The 23,697-nt window shown below is 37.8% G+C and overlaps 2 protein-coding genes across 3 annotated transcripts; one reads left to right on the top strand and one right to left on the bottom strand.

Moving 5' to 3' along the window:
- Window positions 1–952: 952 nt before the first annotated feature.
- Window positions 953–14,715, bottom strand: arhgef5 (Rho guanine nucleotide exchange factor (GEF) 5). The gene is made up of 15 exons (XM_032555076.1): window positions 14,192–14,715; window positions 10,866–13,716; window positions 9,630–9,675; window positions 9,379–9,425; window positions 7,558–7,931; window positions 5,853–6,013; window positions 5,526–5,678; window positions 5,309–5,438; window positions 5,143–5,217; window positions 4,944–5,036; window positions 3,988–4,127; window positions 3,672–3,815; window positions 3,512–3,582; window positions 2,101–2,205; window positions 953–1,608 (listed from the first exon to the last, which is right to left on the bottom strand). The coding sequence occupies exons 2-15, from the start codon at window positions 13,636–13,638 to the stop codon at window positions 1,466–1,468; spliced, it is 4,455 nt and encodes a 1,484-aa protein (XP_032410967.1). The 5' UTR covers window positions 13,639–13,716; window positions 14,192–14,715; the 3' UTR covers window positions 953–1,465.
- Window positions 14,694–23,661, top strand: m6pr (mannose-6-phosphate receptor (cation dependent)). Of its 2 annotated transcripts, none has more exons than XM_032555094.1 (7): window positions 14,694–14,797; window positions 19,611–19,783; window positions 19,942–20,117; window positions 20,284–20,390; window positions 20,808–20,938; window positions 21,022–21,148; window positions 21,353–23,661. In XM_032555094.1, exons 2-7 carry the CDS (start codon window positions 19,626–19,628, stop codon window positions 21,473–21,475), a joined length of 822 nt encoding a protein of 273 aa, XP_032410985.1. In that variant the 5' UTR covers window positions 14,694–14,797; window positions 19,611–19,625; the 3' UTR covers window positions 21,476–23,661. The 2 variants fall into 2 exon arrangements, with proteins under 2 accessions (XP_032410985.1, XP_032410978.1); XM_032555087.1 differs by lacking the exon at window positions 14,694–14,797 and adding an exon at window positions 18,225–18,550.
- Window positions 23,662–23,697: the final 36 nt, after the last annotated feature.

Below are 23,697 nucleotides of genomic sequence, written 5' to 3'. Positions count from 1 at the left end.
AGATGGAGGCGGATTGCTCTGCATTGATTGGTTGGATCTGGTTGCTGGTCTGGAGCGGCTACGTCCCGTTTTCCGTAAGTGGCAGGACGCAGATCCAGTAGGAAATCCTGGAAAGCGAGCCAAGCCGAGCGAGGAACCAAGTTCACAGTCACGCCTAAGGTAGACTACGTGCCTGGCGTGTACCATTTTTTTTCATTGTGTGAACTGTTCACAATTTGTTCTGACACAGCTCCTGCAGAGCTCATCCAGTTACACTGGAATCCAAAAATTACTCTTTTTCACATTTGGTAAATTTACATATGTTTTGTTGGGATTTTATAATATAAAAAAGGCCTAATGTAAAAGGAAAATGACATTATTTACTACACCAAACTCCCTAAAAAAGTGTGTTTATCTGGATTCAGCCACTTTTACTATGTCACTCCTCTATAAAATGTTATGCAATCGACTACTTAATTTGTCCCTTTTTCTGAATAGAGTCCACCTCTGCATAATGTAAAGTCTGTATAACTGCAGTCATATCTTATGTGAAGGCCTCAGAGGTTTGTTAGAGATACTCTTGAGCATGTTCAAGTGTTCGAATGGCCCAGTCAAAGTCCAGACCAAAATTCATTTTAGTTTTGACGTAAGACTTGCTGTTCACAGTCATCCAGCTTTAGCTTATTTGCAAAAAAAAAATTGGACGCAGTCTTTAGACGTGCAAAGATAAATCCTCTAATATCTGCTATTTCACACCGCAGCCTGTGGTTCCACAAAAAGTTGACTTGGACAGAAAAATACAAATACTAAAAAAAGTTTCCTAATCTCTGTTGAAAAAATTGAAAACCTTTCAGGTGGTATGAATAGTTTTGGAAAGCACTGTCTCTCTGTCAATAAAAAATAGTGAAAATATTTTATAAATGGTGAAGGCACACAACTCCAAATCAATGCACATCCATGGATCAGAAGTTTCTTTATTTCATGAATTTATTTAAATGTTTTGTTCAAGCTCTGTACATAGTTGAAGTGTTATTAAGAATGCATACCTGTCTGCTTCCATGCATACATGGATTATTTTATACAAAAAACACTTTTATTTCTTTGGTCATCATATACAAACAATTAGTACCTTACCAAAATATTTCTCAAAGAAAGGAAATTAAAAAAAACTTAAGATATCTGTGTACACTGAAATCCTCAATGTTAGCAAGGCACGTTGTAAGTCAGGTAATCATTGAGAGCATGAATGGGGAATGACTCTCAGGCCTGTTTTTTATCATTATCCGACATAGTGAAACAAGAGGGACCTAATTCTGCACTTAGCTGAATTTTTCCAACTTTTTCTTTAGCCAATGCACTGTCATGAACAGCTAACAAAGAGAAATGTCAAAAATAGTTATGGTCCATTTTCAGTAGTAAAATGCACACAGCAGAGAAACTTCCATGCAGGACATCCCTCAACTCATTGCCATTCTTAATTTTGTACTCAGACAGCAGCTTTAGCCTTTGTCAGCGTGAGAGCATCCGACAGGTTGCGCTTCTTGACTTTGTCGTTGCTTATGACTTGCAAATGGGAATTGGGCACCCATCCAAAATGCTGGTCCGACAGTCTAATCCCCTCTATCCAATCTGCAGAGAAAAACAATCTAGTGTGAACAAACTAGCAAAATAATCTCAAGTTACAGTTCTGTGAAGAAGCATTTGCTTGTTTATGAAACTCTTCGATTGGGATTAAACACAATGTTTGAGAAGTTGACATGGCCTCATTACTCATTACCAACCTGTGGCATCAAGAAGTCGCTTAAGTAAAACCTGTCTGACAACTCTTAAGTAGACTAAAAGATCTCCAAAAGCAGATCGAGCCTGATCTTGAGATACAAAACAACTTACAACTGAAGAGGAAATAGAAATGTCCAGAAAGATATTTCCTACATTTTTGACTAAGATCCAAAGTAATTTTCTTAAATTAAATTTGTTTGAATTTCTGAGAAATTAAAACGTGGAAAAAACAGAAGAAATCTGAAGTTGACCAAATACTTTTTCACAGCACCGTATGCACATATCTTTTCAATCCTAAGAAATGCAATTCATCAACTTGGGGAAAGAAAGCAATTGTCTTACTGTCTCCGCTGTCTTTGTGAACCAGAATAATGTCTGCTTTTTCTACAGACATCTCATCCGGGTGCTGAGCAACGTAAGCTCTGATACACTGCATCTGTGCTAAATCTGGAGGAAGAGCAAATAAATAATGTTAAATAACTTAATAATTGGGGACAAGATTACAATGAATAATCATGTTTAATTAAAACTGGTCTGTTTTAGGTTTTTCTTGTTTTTGTATTTACGTTTTATGACCTCATACTATTGCATAATGAGAAAGCAGCAGAATCTACACCTTAACACATCCAGTTTTACTCAACTAACAGACTACTTTAATTATCAGGAAAGCTTACACAAAAGATCCAGGGCTCTCATAGTTTATTTCACTGTGATACCTAATAGGTAAAAAGATAAATGGAAATCTCCATTTGGGACACAAATACTATGTTTCACAGTATTATTAGCATCTGCACAATTTTAGAATTGCTCCATTGATTTATTTAATTGTTTTGCTTCCGTCTTTTTATTTTCTTTACTTAGTTTAACTCTACCCACAGTATATTACACAACCTGGGCAAAAGTGAATCCCAGTTATCCCTCTGTATTTTTGCTACACTACATACAAAATACTAATGAACTCCCTCTGGGCAACGTGCAAATTACTGACACCACATACAATGAGCAACTGTTTATCCACTAGAGGGAAGCAAAATGCAATGCCAGTTATACTGACTGGAGCAAAAGTTTGGATTTTCAATGGCATATTCCATGTTATTAAATAAGCACTATTAGTTATTATTATTCTCAATTAAAGTAATGCACAATCTAAGAGGCTTAATTAGTTGAATGTAAATATTTTTAGTTGATACCAGTGGGTCCTTTTGTGTTTGTCAGTAGATTTTATGCCTCTTTTACAATTGGTATCAGCCTGAAAAGGGGAAAGGGACGGGGTTCTTTACATCACACGTTTCTATATTAATTCATTGTATTTACATTATGATTCATATCGAATATTTTGAAATCACATTTGAAAATCCAAAATGTTTATTCAATTCTCATAAAAATGTACTACTTCATACATCTCATTAAATTGGAATATGTGATCCAGTGAGGCTTGTTTGTCTAATTAAAAGTACCTTTTGGAAATAATATCCTTCCTGCTGATATTAAACTAACATATCTCTTCTAAAAAAATTTTATATATCAATCTAATCCCCTAAGAAATCAGTTACTGTGTTTTCATTAGCTGTCAGAAAAAGAAATTATTCAAATTAGCAGAATAAAAGGCTTGAAAGTATTAATCTGCATGTAATCAATCTATAAAATCTGCTACAGTTAGTGAACTGAGTTTCTGAAATACATAAACTTTTCAAATCTATTGAGATGTACCTGTAATTGTGGCATGAATGCAGTTGTTGTGGATAAAACTTACTTTCTGCAGTAGAAAAATCAACTACAGGACAACTCCTGGAGAGGGCAGATATCCAGCGTAGCTTATCACTCCTGATTGGGAAAATGTAGTGAATAATGCATAAATTATCAAACTTTAATGGTGTGGAAACCAAACAGATATCCTCTGTGCAATCTTTTACTTTGTCTCAGTTCTTAGCAGCAGGGAATTCTGTGATAAGTGTAAGCGGAAGCTGTTCTTCTGCAGAGTCAGGATTTTGACACGGAAGTCTTCTGTACGCAGTTCCTCCACAGGACAGTGATCGATGACGGTAAACTTTCCCCCTCTGCGAAAGGCACACAGCAAAAATCACATAAGTAAGGCAGTGGAAGAGAAACGGCGTGAAAAACTAAACACATGATGAACACAGGCATCAGATATGAGGATAACAGGCTACAGTAGATGGTGATGGTGATCAAATTTGATGACAACATAAAATTATCTGTTTGCTGACTCACTCTTTTTGTATTGATACTAGCAGGTAGTCATTGAAGAGATGCAAGTAAATGGTTCTCTCTGCTTGCTTTAGAGAGTCCATCAGTTGAGTGATGGAACCTTCTTTCACCAGCCGCCGTTTTTGACTGATGAGAGGAAGAGTCTGAAACATAACCAGGAAATAAAGCCAATTAGTTTGCCACTAATAGGGTCCTAATTTAAGTTAGTTGGCTGTTATGTGAATTTGCAAAGTATTCATAATGCGTGGCTTGATGCTTCAAAATAAAACCTTTTTATGACAAACTGGACCAAGCAAGAAAAACATGTTCAACAACAACTGAGGAATTTGTCTAGCAGACGTACTAAGTGCGGTAATCTTTTCTCATGTTAAGTTGCTAACTAGCAAATAAAGTTGAACTCCCAGAAAGAGTAATGTAGTTTTCAACAAATTTGCTACAAATGCATCCTGTACTCTATAAAAAGACATTTTGCAGGGTAAACATAAATAATAAAAAATGTATTCACTACTATTTGTTTGTATACATTATTAACTATTCATTCAGGGTTAAATTCCAATGACATTTGCTTGTTTATTTTTGTAACAAATTCTAGCTAAATATCTTGATTCAAATTTAACCACTGTTACCATTTGTCGTCCCACCTGTCCAGCAGAGAATGGCAAGGTTAATTAGTTTTTTGTTTGTTTGTGTTATGAAGGAATAAATCAAATTTGTAAAAAAAAAAAAAAAAGAGGTGTTGGAAGACTTTTGATTAATATGTAGTTAATCAAAAGTAAACTGGTTGGAATTTAACACATTTAACTCAACATATTTTAGCTGTTCAACATGCGTATTTTCAATCAGAAATGCTACAATATAAAAAAAGGCACCAAAACTCATGTGAAGACACTTCACCTTAAGCTTCTCATAGATCTGTCTATGGGTTTATAAATGTAAAAGCTGAGTAAATGGTTGCTCACCTTGCAATCCACAAATTCCACTTTTCCACTTAGCGATACCAAAGACTCGATGGTTTTCATTTCAGCGATGCTGTCGTTGCTCTCTTGAATGATCTAAAACAGAAAGAAAAACAAGGACGTTTGCACTTTTACTTCCTAAAGTTAAATGCAGTAACTATTAACTGTGTAAAGATACTGTGAAGGCAGGGAGGTTTTGTACCCTTTCCAAAAATTTTAAAGCTTTGATGGTGTTTTCTGCTTCCACTGTTCCAGGGGTTGTTCTTTTTACAATATTCTACACAGAAAAGGCATTTGGATCAGGTAAAAAAAAAAAAAGGTAAAATATTTGGATTAAATGTGCCAAATAATCACTGGTGTTTGTTTACCTGGACCAGCAGCTTAATTCTGGTGATCCTTTGGAACGGAAGCACCAAGAAGGAACGGAGAGGAAGCCTCTGACAAACATGACTCTTCTCCAAGTTGTCCACAATCCGCTTGAAGTGAGGATTGTCATTCCTAAACGCAGCACAGAAAAAATATCATTAGTTAGATTTTATGGGATATCTATCTCAAAAAGAAGAGATTAAAAGCCAAACTTTTTACATGAGTCTTTGGTATGTGGCATCCTGATATGACTGGTTGGTGAGGTAGGGCACATAAACCTTTCTGAAGCGTCGACATTGCTGAGCAATAATGTCACACACTGTAAAGTGCAAAACATCAGATTCCACACGCTCTTCCAGCTTTGCTAAAAATCTGAAAAGGACATTATAAAGAAACAACTTTTACCTTTGTGCTCTCATAATATTTTTTCTCACCAACAAGCGGGGGTTACACAATCAATATTATGCACATCTCATCATTGAATGCACCATTTAACAAGTAGATGGATGGAAAATTTGATTGACAACATTGTTCAAAAAGTCCAACCTGTGGCTGATGGCCCGAACTTCAGTCAGACGGGAGAACAGCCAGTTCTTGTCCTGAGTTGTCAGCAGCTTCTCTAGCTCTTTATTCTTGACAAAATTTCCAACAACAATGTCCAAACTTCTGCAGTAGGAGGCCTCTGAGGTCAAAACTTCAAATCTCACCTTGTATGCAAAAATAAAATAAAACAGGGGAAAACATGGAGCTGATTACAAGAAGTAAATGATTGCTTGTATTTATATAGCTGAAATGACTAATGAACCTTCTTTTTTTTTTTAAATATGTACTGGTAAAAGCTGATGCAATCAAAGAAATGCAACTCCAAGTAATGCAGTGAAATTTTCTAGCACAGCTAATAAAACAGCGGATCAGTTGAAGGGTTATTCTGCAATGTGGCAAGCCAGTATAATTTGTGTGAAATCAGGAGTTTGAGGTGTGGTGCAACAAGTATGAACAAGCACAAGGAAATGAATCCTAAAAAGAAAAGAGGCAGAGTCTCCAATTACTGCCAGAGCACAAAGGCATATTAGAGTGGGGAAAAATAGATAAATAAACAGCAGGGAGTAAAACAAATCAATCATATTACTATTAATACATTACGTTTTCCCAAGAACAATGTTCTTTTTGAAAACATAATGTTACTTTCATCTAAATGACGTGTAGGTCTGGTTGAAAAGGTTAAGTTTGGATAGGACATACAGAGGCATGTAAAGAAATGACAGTTTTGCAGATGTTTCTTATTTTATTTCAGTAATTTGATTCAAAAGGTGAAATATAAATATTAAATTGGCTTTCTGCAACACCAGTTAATTTGCAGTATTCCCTGTGACTGTGTAAGATACAACATGTAATATATTTCTATGTATACATGTGATATGGACACTTATGTGTCTGGATTAGAAAACTGTTATTTTCATTGACTTTTTGTAATATTCTGTTACATTTCTTCATTAGCGATGATGCACAGTCATTAATCAGACAAAAATATACAGTTGAAATATTTAACTGTGTGTATTGATAAATTAGTGACTATTTTTAATAGAATTACAAAAAATAGTCCCCACAGTATTTTTATAAACAAAACCGAACATCAATTATTTGAATTGCGAGAAAATAAAAATTTTGAGAAATCAGCTTACTATTTTGAAAGAGGTCATTCTAATGTCAGAAATAAAGTTTAGTTTTTGTAATCATAAAATTTAGCTGACCAACTGAAGTGGGCTGGAGAGAAAAATAAGCTTTCTAAGTTAAAGTCCAATGATCAGGCGGTAATTTAATTGTTGAAAGGCAGCTGCTGTATGAGTTAGAAAACTCACATTTTAAACATTTGTCTGGTTTGAATTATGAACATGACTTGTGAGTCTCAAGAGTCTTTATGAAAAAATGAGAGAGGCTGTTTGGAGTTTCCAGTTTCTTGAGTCAGTGGTTTCCAGTAAATTTCCAGAGATTGAAGAGCAGATTATTGTTTGCTAATACAATTCTTGAACAAGTCCAGATAAAATGTTCACATGCTAAAGAGAATGAAGGGAAAATTAAAGATTATCAGAAACTATCTTCCTAAATGTTGTGAAGCATTTAGGGAGACTCATTAGACTAAAACAACGTCAAACTCAAGAGAATCAGAATTAAGAACGATTATCTGCTCTACACAAACAGACATGAACCATCAAATATGGACCATGTTCCTAATGTGTGGTTAGATATTTACCTCCTGTAGTCGCCTCTGATCTTCTGTGAGCTTCTCCAGCTCAGGGTTGTTACAGACGTTGGGCAGATCCCGCCAAAGTAAGGACGACTGCGTGAGCGAGAAGGACAGACTTGGAGAGGAGGCCCTGCGTTCGCTCTGCGATCGGTCCGGAAGAGACAAGGTTTGGGCATTGGCGTGACCACATATTGACTGGGACAGAGAATGAGGGTGTAGGCTAGCCGGTAAAGGAGGAAGCGGTCTGCGAGCGGGTGGAGGCGAAGGTAAGGGGGAGCGACTGTTTCCCTCGCCCACTATGAGGGTGTCGGAGCGAGACTGACGCAGAATCTCAATGTTCTGAGACTCCTCGTTGTACTGCTGATAGAGTTGAGGACGATCTGAAGGAAAGAGGGGAGACGTTAGACTGACATAGACAGACACTGATATGCTGAAAGTTATTCAGCAATTTAGCAAATTTAAAGTAACCTTTAAGTTAACCAACTTGATTCCTCTGACTTGAATTAGAAATTAGAAATTAGACAGTCCAAAAACAGTCCAATAGTGACAAATGTCCTACTTTCTTCTCCCCCACAATATACCTTTATACACATAATTTATCAAAGATATTGGAAAGAGATCAATTGCTTTGGACTAGTCTATACACAGTTTTTCTATATTGCCTGTCTATATCTAAAGTTTACCTAATTCCGAAAAAAATAATTGAAATTGACCTTTCCTGAGTTTTCACAACTATAATAAAGGTTTTTGAAATCTCAAGTTGTGTCTTGTATAAACAAAATGGAAGCATGTTTCTTTGTTTGTTTTTGACTCAAGGGGCAGCCCAGGGTAGAGAGACAAATAGCCAAAATAAAAATACACCACAACAAATAATGCTTGGAAAGGTTGAACTAGACTCCTGAGAATCTATGGAGAGTGGACAAATGGACTGACCATCCTCAAAGACTTATAATAAAAGCACTTTAATAAAAAGAAAAACCACTGGAGATATGCAAAAAGATTATGGGTTACTATGAGAAGTGCTATAATTCTAAGAAAGGCTTCCGAGAAAGGTAGAAATCATTTTCAACATGACTTTTAAAAGAAAAAAAAAATAAACTCCTCAACATTATTTTTGTGTCTTTTGGGAGTTGTCTGTGTCATTCACACTTAGATACAAACTTATTGGTTGAATAAAAAATATTGAAAAATATAGAAATCTAAATCTATGAGATCTGGAAATACTTTAAGACCAAACTGTAAGCGTTACAAAGTCAGAGAACTCTTTTACTCCTACATATTGGAATGCAAAGTCACAGCCACAGATGAACATTTGCAGAAACCTGCAGAGGCTTGCACAAACTCATTTATATACAGATCAAGCACAAACGCATTCTCGCATGAACCATGTGAGCCAGTAGACAGCAAACTGCTTCCATGTCAAATCGCTTACATCAGTTTATGAAGCTGTGTGACCTAAACAGTAAAGTGACACACATTTGCCTTTGCTAGTGTTTGCGAGTGAAAATTTCACACTGACGTGAAGTGATTAAGTGATAAACACTCTGGGTTTGGATTTACACAGAAATGAGTCACACTCTCTGAGGGGAAATGCATAACTATGTCATGGTTTCCGTCCATGTAGCCAGATCTGATGTGATCTTCACACCTGTCACGTCCCCTGCAATTTACTGTTATCCTAAATTTACTCTATGAATGCTTGACTGACAGAAAGTAAACTTTGAAAGTAATTACAGACCTAAGCGATATTTTATATATTGTGCTGGACTTATTTTAAAAGTGAATAATATGAGTAAACGAAATCAAAGCTAAAACTCAAATACTCACTGTAAAAACTTTTCCTATTCCGTCGTCCGACAGAGTTTAAAGCATTCCTGTAAGTGAAAGGAAGTAAAGGAAAACATGTTAATTCAGCGCATTTGTAAACCTCAGTTATAACAAAACAAACTCAAGGCTTCAGAGATAATTCATGCTAGACTAAAATGATGAATAGCTAAAATTGTTCAATGACTAGTACATTGCTTATATTTTTTAACACAAATATATTTTAAGAATCATTTAAATGTTGCTAAACTCACCTTAGTTCTGCCTCTCCGCAGCTTTGGCTGTGAATATCATTATCATCTAGAATAAAAAAGTATACATTTGTAGTGGGATTATAAAGTAACATTTTAAATAATTTAAGACTGTTTCTAAAATCAAAATGCATAAAACTTGTAATAAATATGAAAAAAGTGAAAATAAATTTGATTAAATATAGATTTAGTTGTTTCCAGAGCTCATGCTACTCTTGTCTCTGAAAGGATCGCTGATGATTGCTCCCTTTTAAATCACACCTGTGGTTTTCCCCCACCTCTTGTAATTTCAACTGACTGTAATTACAACCATGTGACACAGTTTCCTATTCTGGTAAACACTCAAGCTCTACGTAGTTCTGGTCCTTTGACAATGACAAGATGCAGACAACAGCTTCGAGATTATGATTGCCATAAAAGAAAGTGAATGTCATTCAGACTAGAAAACAGAAGAAGCAATAAGATTAGGAGATGACAATGTGCATAGTGTTCATTTGAAATTTGGATTAGGGTTTGCGTTGCGCAAGCAATCATGCCTAAGAAATGACAAGAAATAGGAAGTGATTCTGGAGCTTTCTAAAATGATTAATGGATCATTTCTAGTTTTCCCCAGTCGGTATTCTGGTTTACCTGAGGAAGAAAATATTCTCGTTCTGCGATCTCTTCCAACACCTTCTTCTCCGTCCATGTCAACATGCTCTCTGTTTCGTCTCTCTTTGGTCTTACGGATCCCCATTCTTCGTAAACGAATTTCAGGACCGGAATCTTGAAAACTGCAGGAGCTCTTCAAGGTCTCCTCTCTTATATCCACTATCTTGTCTCCTTGTCTTTCTTCTACTCTTTGCCCATTTTCATCTGGCACCTCCTGGCTCTCACCTTCTCCAGGAAGAGTCAGGAGGTCAGATTCAGATTTATAACTAAGAATGGGACAGCTTCTAGGCTTGTAGAGAAAGCCTAGAAGCTTACTCTACAAGCTCACACTTAGATACATATCCATCTCTGCCTGTTTCTTCAGCTGCTTCTTCTAACTCAGCTAAATCTACCTTCCTGGCTTCTGTACTTTGCTCCAAAATGTCATCTTCCTTCTCAATAGCGTTAAACAGTGTGTGTGTGTGTGTGTGTGTGCGTGGGGGTGTGCGTGTGTGTGTGTGTGTGTGTGTGTGTGTGTGTGTGTGTGTGTTACAACATGCATAACTGTAAACTGGTCAGCATGCTTGTTGCTTCGGGTCTGCCGCATACCTTTAAAATCAAAGCTGTCCTCATCCTCATCGTCTTCCTCCAGATCTGGCTCTGATTGTTGATCATCTGTTGTCAGAGTCACAACAGGCAAGTTCACACTCCTGCGCTCAGCCTCTTCCTGATGCTCATCATTCACAGTCTGCTTGACATGCTGGTTTTCTTCTGCCCCCGAATTTGGTTCATCCTCTGTCTGTTCACCAGAGTGTCCCAGGATCTCACGAACTATACTTGTGGCCCATTTAAGGTGAGGGGCATCAGAACGCCGCTTGGTTCGCTCAGGATCCATTAATATCCCGCTCCTTCGGAGGCGAATGACCTCCAACTCCTCTGGACTCATTGCTTCAGTGTCTATCTCATTCAGGAAAGGTTGAATTTGTTCTAAGGTGCTGCAATGAGGAAGATCACCACAAGATGTTTGATCCTCTTTTCTGTTATTCTTGTCTCTCCATTGTTCTAGGAGCCTTTCGGTCTTTGAGTCTCTTTTCTTTATCCCCATATCAGTGGGCAGTGCTTCCTTTCTCATTATCTCTTCAACTTCTTTGTCTTGAAGGTCCACAGGTGCTGCATAGCCATCTCCACTGGGGTCTCCTGAAGCAAGGCTCTCTCCCCTTGGTGTGTTTGGTTGCTGATTCCTTCTGCTTGGTGTCGGGTGGTGCTGAGGTTTATGTGTATCCTCATCACTTCTCCATTGATGATCTTCTATATTTGTGTCATATATTTCCACCCCTCCCTCTTCATCTTGTGACAGTGACACCTCATGGGTTTCTGACTGGGAAACAGTTTGCCCAACTGCACAGAAGATCAACTTATTTTCTCTCCCTTGTTGCTCTGCATTAATCACTTCCTCATTCCCTGCTGACGAGTCCTCTTCTCTTTTGTTTGAGTTTCTAGGTTCACTAAATTTCTCCCTCCTCCTAAATCTCTGCTCCATCTCATGCCCATTATCTACCCCACTGGACAGAAACACATTGCTGGACTCTGAAGACAGCATTCTGTCTCTGTTTGGATTGTAGCTGTTGACACTCCCTCCTCTACTCCCAGAACAGCTCCCACCTTCTTCCTCTGTGCCACTAGTGCTGTTTAACAAATTTTCTCCCTGAATATCCGTCCTCCAGCTTCCCTCAGTCACTCTACCACTGTCGGACAGCGGCTCCTTGTCTTCACTAAAACTGTCTCTCCAGACTTCCTCCTCCTCAAATCCATCTACACTCAACCCCTCAGAGTCCTCGTTGCGTCCTCTTATTTCTAAATGCCTTTCTCTACTCTGGGTCATGTTCCTCTCATCAGGATTCCCTTGTAATTGCCACACATCTCTTTCCCCTTCTTCCTGTGACTTTATTTCCTTTTCGTCTATTCTCCTCCCCTCTTTTTGCCTTGGTTGTGATATGCCCCTTTGTGGTTCTAACCACATCCGTGTCTTGTCTGAACCACAAAATATGCTTTCATTTCTGTCAAACCTCTCGCCTCCTACAATTTGCCTTTGTCTTTTCTCACCCATTTGCCCTGGATCTATTTGGGGTTCTTTTCCAACACTGCCTTCTCTTGTTTGTTCTCTCTCAGACTCTCTTATGTACCTCATGTCACTACCCCCCTGGCTTCTCCACTCTCCACTGCTTTGGCCTCGTGGTGTTACTCGAGGAGAAGAATCACTCAAGGATCTGTTGCTTACGCCTTCCCTTCCATCTTCCTGCCTTTTTCTTCTCTCTCTGTCTCGTCTCTCACTTCTATATTGATCATCCTCCCTACTGCCATCACTTCTGATCATTTGCCTTGTTTCCCACTCTCTGTCTGCTGGTCTCATTTCTGTTCTGACATCTCTGTCCCTGTCCCAGTAATCCTTTTCTCTCCTCTTATGTCTTTCTTCATTATATCTCTCCTGGTTTCCACCTCGATCCTTTCCCCGCGCTCTTCTGCTCCTGTAGAACACCTCATTCCTGCTGAAAGGGGTCCTCTGCTCTATCTTTTTGTCCCTCATTTTTTCCCTTTTCTCCAACTCTCTCGCATCAATGTCTCCTTCATTCCTGGCATCTTTCCTTGCTGTTTTCTCTATCCTTTCTGTGTACATCTTTCTTTCTGGTCTCATTTGTGGAGAACACCTTTCAGAATCCTTTGTATCCATGACAGCTCTGTACTGTTCTCTTTTTCTACCAGCATCCCTATCTCTCCTATCCCATGAATCATCCACTTCTACTTTCCTGTCTTGAAACTCAACACCAGATACTTTATATCTTTCTCTCTTTTGTGTTCTGATATCTTCTGGTGGACTTCTTCCCTCTTCTATTGCCCTTCTTTGGATCTCCACTCTTTCTCTGTCCTGGCGCATATATCGTTCCATTTCCCAGTCCTCCATCTGTTCTCTTCTGGGTCTATCCCTCTGCCTCATTTCTCCTTCTGCCATCTTTCTTGTGATAGGATCTCTGTCTCCTTTTCTCTCTCTGGGAAATGTATCACCTTTCTTTGTCCCTGTTTTTACATCTGGCTCAGTCTGAGTCCTCTCTACATTTGACAGCACCCTGCATTGTTTGTCTCTGCCATCGGCTTGCCTTCGTTCTCCGTCTCTCCACTCTTTTTCTCCATCTCTGACATGGGGAGGTCTGTCTCTGTCCATCGATCGCTCCAGGCCGACCATTTCTTTATCCCTCATTTTCTGAGTTTCGCTCTCCTTCCTCCTGTTTTGTTTTTGATTGTTGTTTCCTCGATGGAAGATGCCTCTCATTCCTGACAGAGGACTTGGATCCCGAGAGACCTTTCCACTAGGGAGAAGTTTGTCCATCGTTGTTAGGTTAGAAATTGTGTCACCGGTGTTAAAGATGGCCGTTTTTGGTCTCCATTGCACCAAAATGTGAAGAGCCTAGAACAAGGTAGTAGTTGTCAGTTAAATTATTACAATTTGCATTACTACTGCAGATTAAATGCCTAAGTACAGGTCAAGTCAAGAACATACATAAGTACTTAAAATCCTTAGAAATTGCTTTTCAGTCCACTGAAATGTTGCTTTAATTTGGTTACTGTTTAAACAACATAAATGCTGCATTCTTATTTTTCTTTAAATTTCTGCACTTCTACTTGAAGTTAAAAATCATTTGACAATCAACTTAAACGAGAACGTAAGGAGTGAGAGGGAGGACAGCCTTTAACAGTTCAGTAAGAATGCAGCACAGACCTGCAAAAAATACAGCATACCACAAGAAGCCTTTCAGAGAGCAGAGGCCCATGACACATAGGCAAGGCATGTAGTCCTCAAACTAAAGGTGAATTAGGTCTCAAATAGGGCTTCAAATTAGAGACACTTTACAGAGGTAAAGAACTACATTAGAGTTACTCACCTGAAGGTGTGCCTTAGGGAGATGTGGTCTATCCCCTCTACTCCAGTTCAGCTCAAAAGCACTGGATTGCACAACATATTAGTTCCTTGTGCTGACATTATCCGGGTGACAGAGCAAATGGCAAACTTGTTTTTCCAAATACGCCTGAACAACTTTTTAGTCTCCTTTTTGTTTCCTCCTCACTTGTTTTTACTCTTCTGAAAGGTTCATGTTTACGCCCGAATTCTCCTTGCTTTTCCCCTCTTGCTGCCTCTCTCTGTCTCTCCCCCCCACTTCTCCTCCTTCCTCAAATTCCCAAACAAGTCTCAACAGATTGACACTTATCTCTTCCCTCCTCTTTGCCTCTGTCCCGTCCTTACAGTTGTAGTGGCATTCTGCAAGTAGATCTTTCACAAGCAAAAATCCCTCTCAGTGTGTCCACTACTACTGGCCCCTGTGTGTGTGGACCCCCACCTTCGGCAACAAAACAAAACAAGCCCAGAAAACTCTTCTCTCTTCTGCTCCACTCTTCTTTCACAGAACACAGGAAGTACACCTCCTTGGCGTGTCTCAGTGATTGGTAGAAATGAAGTGGCCGGGTGTGTCTCCTCAACATGCATAGTCAAGGTAAGGGTTGTGATAACACAAGGAGGGTCGGGGGGAGGGGAGGAAGAAAGTGAAAAGTGAAAAAGTACACACTGCCGAAAAACCTGTGGAGGACCGGAAGAGAAAAAGAAAAAAATTCCTACTTTTTCTCCAGAGATTGAGCCTGTCAGAGAGAAAGGAAACAAAACCATTTTTTCATTTTGCTTTGTAAAAAATAACAGATGAAGCAATCACAGAAGAAGAAGGGAGGGGTTGCGTGCAAGGGTGACAGTAAATGATTTGTGTAATAATGGCTGCTGTGCTTATGCAGCCATGTAACTTAGATTTGAAGTGCCTAACTGCATTAATGACAATATGACCAAAAAATTATTTGCTTCAATTTTGTTGCTGTCAGGTTTGGTTTTTCCACAAAGTTCATGCAAAAGCCCTTTGACCCCATTTTTCACCTGCTTTTTCACATTTCTTGCCAATTCTTTGCCATATAAATGAAAAATTAACTGGAATGGATGGAAAACTGCAATTTTTGAGTTGAGTTCCTACTGGGAATTATCACTGGACTTTGACTTGGCCATTCAAAAACATGACAATGCCTTTATTTACCCATTCCATTTTAGCTCCTGCTATATATTTAGGGTCACTGTCTTGCTGGAAAATGGGTTTCATGTGGACTTTTTTGAAAGTCCACATGAAGTCCATATATTCCCAGCCACATAACCTTATTCATCCATTTCATAATTAAGCACTGCTTTGTGTTGTGTCTAAAATCACAAACATGATTGGTTGTAAAGTCATTAAAAAGTTCAAAAATAACTGCAATAAATATTTTTGAGAGGAACAATATTTGCAATAAAAACTTTTTTTATGTCAAACTAAGTTCAAAGTCCAACGTAATCATTTACATACTATGAATTTCCACACTTCAGCGCAGTTATACAGTTCAACAGCTGATTCAATATTACGGTTTTCTGTGGACCAGTTTATGGCTCTGCTGAATTGCATTGTATTTCTCATAAGGGAATTTCTTAAGCTTTGTGCAGATTTACCTTTATTCTCATCAGCCAAATATGTTCAATACCTTGCTCAATATTATAGGGTTTAAAATTGACAAAATCAAATTAAATAAATGATTTCTAAAATATTTATATATCTGCTAAATTTAATAAAATTGTAATAGATGTATCAAAAATGTCTGCAGTAAATTAAATAATTCAAGATTGTAGTAAATGTATACTTTCCAATTGTTAGTTAATGTTTGAATTATGTAACTATTCTCATACTTAATTATATGTTTATCCCTAAATCCATTATCTGTACCAACTTAACTTTGCAGGGTTGCGGGGGGCTGCTGCATATTTCTAGCAGGCTTTGGAGGAGATGCAGGTCACACCTTGGACAGGTCAGGGTTAATCCATCAAAGAGCAACACAGTGACACACAGGACAAGCAGCCATCTACACACACACTCCCATACTTAAAGGCAATTTAAATAGTTCAATTAACCTCAATTAACAGGCATGTTTGTAGATTGTGGGAGGAAGTCGGCTATTTAAAGGCCACATATATTTATCTGACTTACAAATGAAATATGTTGCTTATATAAACTCTATTTTCTACATGAATGTGACACACTTCTGCAGAGTGAGCCAAAATAAAGTGTCTAGAAATTACTTACTGTCAACCTATTTACCCTTTTTTTTAATTTAATCATACAAAGTTCAGTTTTATTTGGACAAAGGACAGTGAGAGGAGTATGGCACAATGCTATCAGTGGAAGGTCTGCGTCTCTCCTCTTTAATCTTGTCATTTCTGGGTGCATGACTGAATCAGAAATAGGCGGCCATTGTTTTCACCTGATTGAAATACAAACAGGTTAAAAGGTGGGCCTTTGGCTGAGATTTATGCTGATAAGTGGGAATCAGGAGGTACAGCTAACTAAAAAACAAGCTTTGTTTTTAACTTTGCTGACACAATGAAAAAATGCTTAGGCAACTGGAAACAGTAAACTGGTCATACTGGTATCGGCTTTGAAAAGCTTAAAAGTAAATTCTCAAGTTGTTATTCACATAGATAGAGCCTTTCATAAGTATTCTAGACGAGGCTTGACTGTTGTGTTCCTTGCTGTTTGTTCGATTGTTCACTAATGTTCTCTAATAACCATCTGAGGCTGTTAAGAGATATGTGTCACTTGGTTTTCTTCTGTGTTTCCGATTATTTCTTGATTTGTTATTGTTAGAAAAGGTTTTGATGTATTCTATTGCTGGTTATTGCCATTAGTGTTTGAAATATCTGTTCATTCTTTGTGTTTAATTTCTTGGTTTATTCTCATGATTATTTCTTTTAGATCAGTGTTAGTCCCTTTCCCCTTGGTTAGCAGTTTATTTGTGTCTAGTTTGTCTTATTATTTACCTTCCCTCAGTCTACCCACTGTTCCCACTCTTGTACATGTGTCACTAACTCCCAGTTTAAAACTCTGCAATCAGTGTAATTCCACTCTTGCCTCAGTACATCAACTCGTTGGCTGTCATTGTTCTTTGCAGATCCATCTGCTCTAGCCTGCTTCTGGTTTGTTTTGAAAGATTTTTTTTTTAGTTTTATTATCATCAGCTCACGTTTTAGTATTTTTAAACCCTTGACTTTGTTTTTGTATGCTTGTTTTCTTCTTATTAAACATCTCTTTTTTGCTCCAGCTCTGTTTCCATTTTTGTCTTCTCATTTGTGACAGAGGACTTCAGCTGGATTTACAATGAAAATTTATGCCACACTTTTTAACTGTAAGAAGTTTGAAAATCCATCAATCAATTTCCTTATCTGCCACTATTATGTACCAGTTTGTGTCTGTTAATCATAATCATAAAAGAATCAAAACAATTTCCCAATACATATATATTTTGAATCGAAAAATGACAAAAACGTGCTGCCTTTGTGCATCAATATTCTACCTAGAGTTGTTTTTAGTGCAGTTTTGTTCCAATTCATTTCCCAGTTAATATTGTTTGTTCATTGCATTTTGAAATCTTGATTGACGGATAGTGGGGTCAATTTAAGGTAATGTATTTACCTAAAACACATTACAATATTGTAACCTGATATTGTAAGCCTACAATATCAGAACATATTTTAAAGAGATGATGGAATAATTGGAAAAACTATAGAAATGTGCTCAATTGTATATGTGAACATATTAAAATCCATATTCACAGTCTAGTGACCACCCTCAGAAATGGCTGACGGTGGAGCGCAGGTGGTGCGGAAACACATTTTGCAGTAGGATTTGACTCGATACATTACCTGGCTTCGTAGGAGAAAAAGACAACAAACCAAATACGTTTTTTCTGAAGTTTTTTTTCACTTCCGCTCACCTGTAGCTCTCCCCTGTCAGCTGATGCGAGTGTAAGAGGACTCAGCCAACGCTGATTGGTCGGCTTCTTTTTAGGTCACATGCGCGTGTTTGTGTGTTTAGTTTCATTTCCGCATTACGCTTCTGCCTGTAGCCTGTTAGCATCTTAAAAATCACACTTCAACACGACTTGAAAGAAAACCTATTAACTCTCCAGGGCAACAATAACAGCGTCAGCAGAGGTGTCCGAAATCCAATTTAACATTTAATTTGCATTGTTTGCATGTTATAAATGCGGTTTGATGTTGGTTAAGTAAACCAGGAAGCGACGTTAGCGTGAGGAAGCTCATTGCAACTTATTCTGACTACAGTTTAAAGTATTAAGCATTAGTCAGACGGTTTTTCCTCCACTGATTTACAGCAAAGGAAGCCATGAAGGTAAGTGGACGGCATTGACAAAAACCTAGGCTTTTGAAGTGGTAACTTCTGGCAAAAATGGATTTCTAATGTGGAGAAAAGAAAAATCACATGCTTAGGTATGATGACTTGACCTTATGAGCTAATTTGCATTTACATCCAGACGATGGGGTGACATGGCTGCGTTAGTTTTATAGAAGTTTTCATCAATGTGGTACATATTAAGATTATTGTTTACTTCTTTACTTTTTTTTTTTTTTGCACTTGTGGTTTGCTCTAATTTTGTGTATTCAGAATGGAGCCATATACTTCTGTTTTGGAGGATCAAAAACTGTGTAATTTGTGTCTATTTTAAGCATAAATTAACCAAATACAGGTGGATCTGAAAGAAAATCCTTTTAAAGTTAATTTTGGGGCTTTGTGGTAGAACAGTTGGTAGTATTTCCTGCAAGAAGGTCCTGAGTTTGAATCTTGGCCTGGGGTCCTGCATGTTTTCTTCCTCGTGTGTGCATGCATGCATGGATTCTTTCCAGGGACTCTGGCTTCTCCCCACCGTCCAAAAACATGACTGTTTGGTCAACTGAATAGTCTAAATTGTCCGTAGGTGTGTGTGTGTGTCTTTGTTGCCTTGTGGTGGACTGGCAATCCGTCCAGGGTGTACCTTGGGTTTCCCTTGAAGCCCATTGCTGTCAGGCACCATCCACCTCCTTCATCTATGAGTTGGTGTGGATGATGGATGGGTGGATGAAGTTAACTTTGTGCAGACTTTCAGTGAGCTGACCATCAGTGTGACGCAAAAGGTTCAGAAGAGGCATCAAGGTACTCTATGTGTCATAGAGCCACAGTCTTTAACTGTGGTAACTTTAAGTATGATGAACGATTTTGGAATTTTAAAACCCTGACATCTGTAAAACCTCAGTATAACCTGTTATAAATTAATAACATGGCATGTTGTTTCAGGCTTGTTGAGATGAAATTTAATCCACCGCTTTCCATTACTTTTTGGGCTTATCAAGACACTAAAAGTTGTATAATACAGTGATTCAGAATATACTTGAGTTGCTTTTTCTTTCTCTTCTAGCTGTTCAGAATTCCCATGCGAGGTTCTGTCTTGTTGTGGGCCATTTTGACTCAGCTGCTGCTGTGTAGAAACGGTGTGTTCGCCGGGAATGGCACCAAGGCCTGCAAACTACAAGACGAATCTGCATCACAAAGGAAAGTCCTTGAGCGACTGGAACCTCTGGCCGGCAAAAGGTAAGTTTGGCACCATCCTGCTCATTGAAGTAAAATCTTAGTAATATTCAAGGAATATATACTTAAACCCAAAGCGTTGCATCTGACTTTGTTGTTTTTAGTGTTCGGTATTACAGTAATGGTTAATGGCTCCCAACTTCATGTTCTCATGTTGGCAGCTTCTCAGTGACGGTCAAAAAAGAAAAGGAAAGCTACACATATGTATTCCAGCTGTGTGGAGATGCAGGAGGGGTTAAAAATGCGGGAGTTATTCAACAGAAGACCGACTCGCAGGATAAACCCACAATCACCACAATCGTTGGCTCATACACCTCGACCAAGGCCATTGGCGGCAGTAAGACTTTGCAATTTATTAAACCTGATTTTAGTTTCCTTCTGTGTGTATTTAACTATTTTTGAATAGTATCATGTTAGGAGACAAACTATCAAAAATGTACATCTGAAGAATCTGAGACATTCGATTACCTTTTATATTTTAACTTTTTTTTCTTACCTTTGAGGTGACTGGGTGATGCTGATCTACCATGATGGTGATAAATATGATTCCCACTGCAACAACGAAGCCAGAAAGGCCATTATCATGATCTCTTGCAACAAAAACAAAGAGGTGGTAAAAGAAACACATGAGTTGTGCTTCATGTATTTACATTTTCATATCTTGTAATTCAAAAATTTATCAAATTTTGTGTGGTGGCATGTTGTTTCAGGCTTGTTGATTTGAAATTTAATCCACCAGTTTTCATTACTTTATAATACAGTGATTCATAATTGTATCAGAGTGGAAGGATGAGAAACGTGCACTAACATGCTTTACACACGTCAGTTTGTTTTCAGAGTAAATTTCAACACTGTTTTTTTTTTATCCTGGAAGTGAAGACGCATGTTTGTTTCCAATAAACTCTAAATTAAGGGTTGCATTCCAGTCACTGCCAGTGGACTTTTGCTGCCTGGAAATATTTTTTTCTGTAAATGTTTTCCAGGTGAGTGAACAAAAACTCTAATTTACCTTGTGCTCTTGTTTTAGGGTGACTTGGAAGTTATTCTTGAAGACAGAGATAGGCAGAGTGATTGCTTTTACCTCTTTGAGCTGGACTCCAGTGCAGTGTGCCCTCCTGTTCAATCCCAGCTTAGTGCTGGCTCCATAATACTCATCATGTATGTAAAGACATGTCACAAAGGCACATAGATTTCCCAGACTTCAATAAGAAATGCTGATTGGAAGATTTGTCTTCTTCCAGTGGTTTCTGTCTTGTGGCCGTTTACCTCATTGGCGGCTTCCTCTACCAGCGGCTGATTGTTGGAGCCAAAGGGATGGAGCAATTCCCAAATTATGCTTTCTGGGTGGAAGTTGGGAACCTTTCAGCGGTAAGATTTATCTAGGTTACAAAAAAACTTTTCTTTCTACTTCACAACTATGCAGTACCTTTTTTTGTTCTGTCGCATAAATTCCCAATAAAACACTTCGAAGTTTGTTGTGATGAGAAAACTATATAAAAAGTACTTTTGCAGTGTAAGTAAACATTTATTCTTTTTTTAGGACTTAATGTGAACTTGATTGTTTTGTTGCAGGATGGCTGCGACTTTGTGTGTCGTTCGAAAAACCGAGAGGAAGCTCCAGCTTACCGAGGAGTGACCACTGATGCTTTAGATGAAGAGCCAGAAGAGAGAGATGACCACTTACTACCTATGTGACCTTAGTATGTCAGAAATATGACATACATTTTCACTGTGTGACAGGTTACGCTTTTTGAGGCTTAGATAAAATTACTGGTGCACACAAGTGTGTTTTCTTTGCCTGGAATGAGTCAGTCCCCTGTTGAAACCTTGCTTGTATTTTAGACTTGTGGCTCTGAGAAGGTTCCTAAAAGGCAGAAGGCCATGTCTCCTTTTCTACTCAAAACATTTCAGTTTCAGTTGTAATTCATCCAAAGGAGTGACTCACACATTAGGAAGACAAATCATTGACTCTTCTGTGGAAATCAGATGGAAAAAGGAAAGGATTTAATGAATTTGTAAAGCAAACTCACTGGTCATATTTTTTGATGTTTCTACTTAACTGATGACGGTTGTTTTATGGTTGTGCAGGCAGCGCCACGCTGGTTTCTGCTTAGGTAATGCTTGCTGCAGGCTATACAAGATAACTATACTTGTGTAAAAGGTTAGTTTGACCGAATTGTGAATGTAAATTTTCAGCTCTTAGCACAGTGACAGTACATACAGCCTTGCTGCACATCTAGAGAGCAGTGCAAAAACCAAAGCTTATGCAAATCTATTACTCTGCTTTATTTTTCCCCAGAAGTACAAAGAAAAGTTTCGACATTAGTTCAGATATTTTGTGTAGTAGTTAATGAAGGTGTCAGGTGAAAGTGTCACATTTTTAATCTAAAAAGGTCAAAGAGGTGCAATGCATCTTTAATAAAATTTAAAACATAATTGTTTTCCTATTTAGTACTGACGGACAATTTAAAACTGCTTATTCAGCACCAACCACAGTAATTGGCACCCAATAAAGATTTGTAAAGAAGCATTCAAAGAAATGTATCTTTTATTACAACAATATAATCCTAGAAATAATCGAACCTTTTTTTCTTTCACTGCTTCTATTGACTTGAGAAATACGTTTTTTTTAACTAAATCACCATTGGCACCATTAGAGGTAACCCAGGAAGTTTCTGTAAAACAAATGTAAACTGAAAATGAAGACTGAAACAACAGTATTCATTTACACTTTAGAAAATTGATAAGTTTCTTTGAAATCTTAATTAGTAATCCTTTGCTTTCGTTTCTCTGGGTTATAAATATAATTTTTTTGAAAGGTTGTGCAAGGACCCCTATTATTTATATTCCAGGCACTGTAGTAGCAGCGTTACTGTTAGACCATTAAACACTGGCTTCACTCCAACTGGTTGTTCCAGATTCATGTCAGAGAAAAAGCCTCGTTTGTCCTGCCATCACAAATGTAAACGGGGTTTTTTTTTTTTGGCAGATCTCTACTCGGATCTTAAATGGAATTGTGTCAGATTAGACCAGGATTAAACACTCCAGGTAGGTTTTTAAATGAAACAAAGGAGGACTGTGTGAAAAAAGCACCTCATGCCCACTATTAAGTTAGGCAACCCTAGCCAAATTCTCATACATTACGTTCTATATCAAAATCAGAAGAGTACTTTTCTATTGACTAGTTGTACAAAGTATTCACAGAGAGGGGACTTATAATTGTGTCACTGGTGATTTTGTTCAAAATAATCTATAATGTGAGAATTAGATGTTTAGATTATTCTAAATTTTCATTTTCTTTTTTTTTTTTACTGATCTCCATCAAAGGTGGCAATAAATATTGGAGGCACTGTCTATGTTTTTGATGATTTCTGAAATGTGATATGCTGTATATTATTGTATTTTGATAATATGAACAAACATTAACAATGTCCAATATCCAGTGTTGAAACTTTCCTGACTGCTGACATTGTAATTGTTAACCTAAGCACCAGAAATAATCGTATGTTTACCAACGTTTGCTTTCTCTTATGTTTGACCAAAACCTTCTAACTGCAGTTTTTGCTTCTATTTTAAAATGTTAGAAGTGGCAGTGACATCACCTGCTGTACTCTCTATAAATATATTGAAAATGTTAGTTTTGAGGATATCATTCATAAGGTTTATAAATTTTTTACATATATTATTGGTGAAAACAAAAGTAGAGTGTTTTGGAATTTCACTCGGTAGGTGGAAACAAATTTTCCTGCTTTGCTTCGTCACATTTTACTAATGTTGGCCTATTTTTCTTAGTTCAGTGAATTGTCTCCTGTGTTCTCTGGTAAAAATGGTATCACTTGTGTTTGAAATAAATAAAAATGCATCCAGTTTGATAACTGTTACAGTAGAGTGTGATTTAAAGGTTCAATCTCTCATTT

Source organism: Xiphophorus hellerii, chromosome 3 (assembly GCF_003331165.1).
Source record: "Xiphophorus hellerii strain 12219 chromosome 3, Xiphophorus_hellerii-4.1, whole genome shotgun sequence".
Lineage (NCBI taxonomy): Eukaryota > Metazoa > Chordata > Actinopteri > Cyprinodontiformes > Poeciliidae > Xiphophorus > Xiphophorus hellerii.
Note: the sequence above shows the minus strand (reverse complement) of the source record. Positions and strands in the feature narration are given on the sequence as shown.

Excerpts from the sequence above, each read along its gene's own strand:
- arhgef5 (XM_032555076.1), bottom strand. The coding sequence starts at position 13,638 with ATGGACAAACTTCTCCCTAGTGGAAAGGTCTCTCGGGATCCAAGTCCT. Across the intron at positions 9,426-9,629 it reads TGCGGAGAGGCAGAACTAAG|GAATGCTTTAAACTCTGTCG; the intron begins GTGAGTTTAGCA and ends TTTCACTTACAG. Across the intron at positions 5,037-5,142 it reads CTTTAAAATTTTTGGAAAGG|ATCATTCAAGAGAGCAACGA; the intron begins GTACAAAACCTC and ends TTTCTGTTTTAG.
- m6pr (XM_032555087.1), top strand. Across the intron at positions 19,784-19,941 it reads GAACCTCTGGCCGGCAAAAG|CTTCTCAGTGACGGTCAAAA; the intron begins GTAAGTTTGGCA and ends TCATGTTGGCAG. Across the intron at positions 21,149-21,352 it reads AAGTTGGGAACCTTTCAGCG|GATGGCTGCGACTTTGTGTG; the intron begins GTAAGATTTATC and ends GTTTTGTTGCAG.